This window comes from Eurytemora carolleeae, unplaced genomic scaffold (assembly GCF_000591075.1).
Source record: "Eurytemora carolleeae unplaced genomic scaffold, Eaff_2.0 scaffold446, whole genome shotgun sequence".
Lineage (NCBI taxonomy): Eukaryota > Metazoa > Arthropoda > Copepoda > Calanoida > Temoridae > Eurytemora > Eurytemora carolleeae.
Window position 1 is genome coordinate 195,654 of NW_019396379.1, and position 5,509 is coordinate 201,162.

The 5,509-nt window shown below is 31.6% G+C and overlaps 1 protein-coding gene across 1 annotated transcript in view; it reads left to right on the forward strand.

Moving 5' to 3' along the window:
• LOC111702048 (uncharacterized) overlaps positions 1-5,509 on the forward strand; it is an 8,516-nt gene extending 3,007 nt beyond the window's left edge. The window contains exons 7-10 of the mRNA XM_023473573.1: positions 1,186-1,295; positions 2,878-2,957; positions 4,032-4,182; positions 5,355-5,509. Of these exons, the coding sequence (XP_023329341.1) occupies positions 1,186-1,295; positions 2,878-2,957; positions 4,032-4,182; positions 5,355-5,428 (415 nt within the window). The 3' untranslated portion in view covers positions 5,429-5,509. The remainder of the gene's footprint in view (positions 1-1,185; positions 1,296-2,877; positions 2,958-4,031; positions 4,183-5,354) is intronic.

Below are 5,509 nucleotides of genomic sequence, written 5' to 3' on the forward strand. Positions count from 1 at the left end.
TAAAGAACCGATTAGTTTAAATATACTTTACATTATGCAATTCTAACTAGTAAATAAGAAAAGGAAGTTAAATAGTGCTCGTTTTATTTTGTACATATATTAATGTTTGTTATATCATAATTTTGTAAAGAATATTATTATGCTTCGTGTATAACTCGTATTATCTAATTCTTGATGATGGAAAGAACCCCAGGTCTTCAACACTCTACGACAAGCACTGGAAGGAGAAGGTCAACCCATCTGACCTCTCCCACTCTTCCACTCTAGAGGATCTCGGACAACATCTACCGAGACCTGATGAACCTGAATTAGAACCTTGATTAATACTGTTTGTTGAACATTATCTCGAATAAATAACCACACAAACCCCTCTTCACGAAAACTTATAATTTGGAAATTGGATATACAGGTTGTCCCACGAAACATGACAGAAGCAAGACTAAGTGAAGGTCGTCTTTGATCTTTGAAATAATTTGCGGTATTTATTTTTAAACCTAATTTTAGAAGTCTAATTAAAGAAACAAATTTACAAGATACCTCTGATCTTGGCATTTCCAAAATGTGGTCTGCCTTTTTTGTGCTTTCAATATTTCCGAAGATATGGAGAATTTCGTTCAGAGTTGTATAATTTAGGTTAAATTTAATAAATGTCAAATCTAAATTAAAATCTTTTTATCTCTGGTAATGTTGACAGCACAAGAAAAAGGCAGACAACATGTTGGAAATGATAGGATAATGAGAATTGTGTTGTTATTGTTTCAAGAATCATACAACTTTCAAGTCAATTAAAAGAATTCAAATATACCAATTTAGTATTAAAAACGCCAATAGTACTTTTAGTGCTTAGTATGTCCAGAATAACGTACATAGGTTTTTTTGTGATAAACTGCAGAAAAACGCCTTAATTCTTAGGTGTAAAGAAACACTAGGTTGCAACCTTGAAAAAAAAATTACTTAGGGTTAAAAACGCACAAAAAAATTAATATTTCCATGAAGAAAATTTGGTTGTAGAATTTTATGATTTTGACAAAATAAGTGTGACACAAAAAAAAACATTAAAAAGTTTATTACGTGCATAGTTAACCAGCATGCCTTTTGAGTTTAAGAAAAAACGCCTGTTTGGTTTTGGTTTGAATATTGCTAACTAGAAGAACGCCATGCACGTGATCAACTATGTTATTTTAGACAATTTGCTGTGGACACCTTACACGAGAATATCATCTACCTCTGTGACGTAGGAGAGTATAAAGATGCACAACCTTGCTGGCTTTCCATTATACAAGGACGTTGGAAGGGTAATTTTTCTAATTATTATTATATATTTATTATGACCCTGTGGACCCCACACCTCTCCCTTTTACAACCTCCCTTGATTCAACTATTCCAGGTTAGGTTAGGGATGGGCAGTTTGGACTTTTTTTAAACGCTCATTTTTTGTTAACGATGAAAAAACTGAAAACGATTGTTTTCAAAATGGAAAAACGATAGTTTTGGAATAAAAACAATAGTTATGAAAGGAAACAGATCGTTTTGGAATTAAAACGACGAAATATAGCATATTTTAATGAAAAATTGAAATTTGAATTTACAAACCTTTATTCGAACGTGAACATTTTTTAATTAAAATCTGAACAAAAACTATCGTTTTTGCTTCAAAACTATAGTTTTGTTCTTCTATTTTTCGTTTTCAAAAGCTTGAAACTATCACTTCAGTCAATTTTAACAATTCGTTTTTTTCTAAAAACGAATGTTCGCTAGTTTTGAAAAATCCAAAATGATACTAAAAATTATCGTTCTTCCGAGGCCAGATTTAAAGAATTTAAGCCTCGGCTTAAATTTGAGCCGGGGCTCAATTAGGTTGTTTCCACTTAAAATTGTATTAAATTTTTCAAGTTTTAATGATGAAAAAAACTGAAAACGATTGTTTTCAAAATGGAAAAACGATAGTTTTGGAATGAAAACAATAGTTATGAAAGGAAACAGATCGTTTTGGAATTAAAACGACGAAATTTAGCATATTTTAATGAAAAATTTAAATTTGAATTTACAAACCTTGATTCGAACGTGAACATTTTTAATTAAAATCTGAACAAAAACTATCGTTTTTGCTTCAAAACTATAGTTTTGTTCTTCTATTTTTTGTTTTCAAAAGCTTGAAACTATCACTTCAGTCAATTTTAACAATACGTTTTTTTCTAAAAACGAATGTTCGCTAGTTTTGAAAAATCCAAAATGATACTAAAAATTATCGTTCTTCCGAGGCCGAATTTAAAGAATTTAAGCCTCTGCTTAAATTTGAGCCAGGGCTCAATTAGGTTGTTTCCACTTAAAATTGTATTAAATTTTTCAAGTTTTAAGCCGGCGCTCAATTGAAACCGGTTTTTGAGGGATTTGAGACGCGGCATAAATTCTTTAAATTCGGACACCAATCATTTTTGAAAACGATGCCCATTCTAAATACAGGGTTAACCACAAAAGATGAGACTGAAAAACGACTCAAAACTCTAAAAATATGACTATTTGAAGCTTAGTTTTTGGTCTCCGCATTAAATTGAGAATTTTTATGGTTTACTAAATAATTAAGCCACAGAAATAAGCCCGTTTTGGCCTACAAGGAACCCTGAATGCAAGAAAACGGACTAAATAAATTCCGTACAATCGTCTCTGAAGTCTCATCCTTTGTGGGTAACCCTGTAAATTAGGTTAAAACAAATAGATAGTCTATGGAAGGTTATGAACGATTAAAGATAAATCCGCAAACATTTTTTTGTGAGACAGTGAAAAAATGGCAACTTTAAAGCAGCATTTAAAAGCCTAGTGCTTTAAGAAGAGTTTGCAGTGCACAATAATAATGACCAATTCTTTTATATCTTGCAGCTTTGCCTCTCTATATACACAGTATTCTTGGATTCAGCTTGGAAAAGGGAAGAATGTATTTGTTAGACAAGGATGCTCAGGTATCATTATTTTCATAACAATTTCAAACATTCTTATCCTTTACTAATTATACAGATGATATATTTGTAATAATATTAATATATAAAAACAGAATTTGTTGCGAACAATGATGTCTTTAAAGGGGGTGACCGGCTGTGTAATAAAGTTGAACTGAGTATGCAGTGTTGTGGAAAACTTCTTTCGGATTCATTTGATACATATTAAAATTTTTAAAGATCTGTAAATCCTGAGTTTGAGCGCAAATTCGACGTTCAAAACTTCTACTTTCGGGGTGGATACGTGTTTTTTTTAACTATTAAATGACGACGACAGTGGGTGGCGATCATATCAATTCAATGAAGACGACTTTTAAATTTAAGTCTTGATTGTTAACAAGCTTTTTTCAAATTACAAGTTTACAAGTAATCAAACAGAATCTTTTTTTAATTGAGAGCTTCTCATAACTTTTATCTTTATATGTATCCATGCTGTTTAACAGTTTGATCAAATTTGAAATAAAAAGCCGTCTTCATTATATTAATGCCAGCTATGGGTCTGTTAACTCCGTACATTTACTGCGCCTCGTGTTCATTTGGCTATCTAAAGTCATAACATTAGTCTTGATCTTCCTGAACGAATGATCTCACTGAACGAAAGATCTCACTGAACGAATGATCTCACTGAACAAATGATCTCACTGAACAAATGATCTCACTGAACAAATAATCTCACCGAACGAATGATCTCACTGAACGAATAATCTCACTGAACGAAAGATCTCAATGAATGAATGATCTCAATGAACGAATGATCTCACTGAACAAATAATCTCACTTAACGAATGATCTCACTGAACAAATGATCTCACTGAACGAATGATCTCACTGAACGAATGATCTCAATAACGAATGATTTTATCAAAAGTTCTTTCAGTTAGAAAACTAATGAAATGGACGGAAAATTAATTAAAAATTCTAAGAATTAAATTTTTACTAAACGAATGAAAAAAAAAACTTAATATGGGGTTTAATTGACTAACAAGGATGCTTTATTTAGAAAGTTAAACAAAATCATGAAAAATGAATTATGTTTAGGTTTACTTTTCCTCTGTTGACGGAATACGACTGGAGATCTCTAGGTTTGATAATCTCACGATGCTCCTGCCAGGTTGGATTCCAGCTGTATCTGTGCCTGGATTATCTATAAATCAACTCAATTTTGCATGGCCTGATTCCACTATCACAGGTACACCTTGGACTTGATATACTTGATATAGAGTTTCAAGTGTTGCCGAAAATTTCGCATTTTGCACGCAAATTCTTTGTTCCACTGTAAATTCCGCATGTTTAAAATTCAACTACCGCGCAACTTAAACAAAAAATGAAGAAAAAAGTTTTTCATGCAATTTTTGTGCACTGTTGCCACACAAACTGTCCAATTTATTTACGTACCATTTTTTTCTGGAATCTGCTTCGCGTTGAATTGCGCATCATTGGTGCTTGCTTCCACAAAATTTTGTTTTGCGGAAACCCCCCGCTCTGATGGTATTATCTTACAGAATATTTCGTCAAAGCATATAAATCAAAACCTGCTTAAAGTAATTTATAACAATAACTGATTTATTTAAGCATAATTGATATTGTCGTTTTCAACTTTAAAATGTTTTGAATTTCCCAAATCCATTTCCTTTGTTCTCCTGAATAAATCCAGAAGTCAAATTTACAAAGAAATAACAATCCTCAATTTTCTGTGAACAAAAAACATAATTTCTGATAAAGAAAATGTCAGGGGAGTTAATGTTGATAGATTTGACTTTTAAATTTTAAATAAAATCAACAGTTTGTTGCTTCCACCTTTAATGTCATTCAAACTAAAAAGTCAGATTGTGTTTCTAGTAATTAGAAAAATAATCATTAATATAAGATTCTTATATAAAAAGCTGATATTTTAGTATGCAGTCATTTTTATTAAATCCCGCTAATCTTAAAACTTATTTATGCAGAGCTGGGAACTTTAGAATGATGGAAATCAAGATCAATGCTTGATCCTCTCTTTTTCGTAATCTCGAGACTAACCTAATCTTGTACTTTTATCCTGAAAAGTATATAAAATCAACCAATCAGAGTCGCGTATCAGAAGCCGGGAAATTTGAAATTGTGCGCGCCATTTAAGATTAATTTACAGAAACGGGAGGGACTTTCTAATTTTGTAAAACCGGTTTTTGATTTTTCTTTACTATATCCAAAAAAGAGTGGATTAAGCAAGAAATCCACATTGGATATTCGGATTAAGTAGTTTGGATTAAAGGTATCCCATTCTAAAGATCCCAGCTCAGGTCCATGTTAAATCTGTAAACTTATTTTTGCAGATCCAAGCATACATTTTTTATTTTTCCAACAATGTTGATTATTTTGCAGCTAACTTTTATGGGTTGCAGCAAAATGGAAACAATATACTCAACTGGCAATCATGTTGCATCAACCCTAATTGAATAAACATGATGTAGATAATAACAGAATGTGTAACGTGACGATTTTTCAAATATTTTGAATAAAGATATTTATCTCTTTAA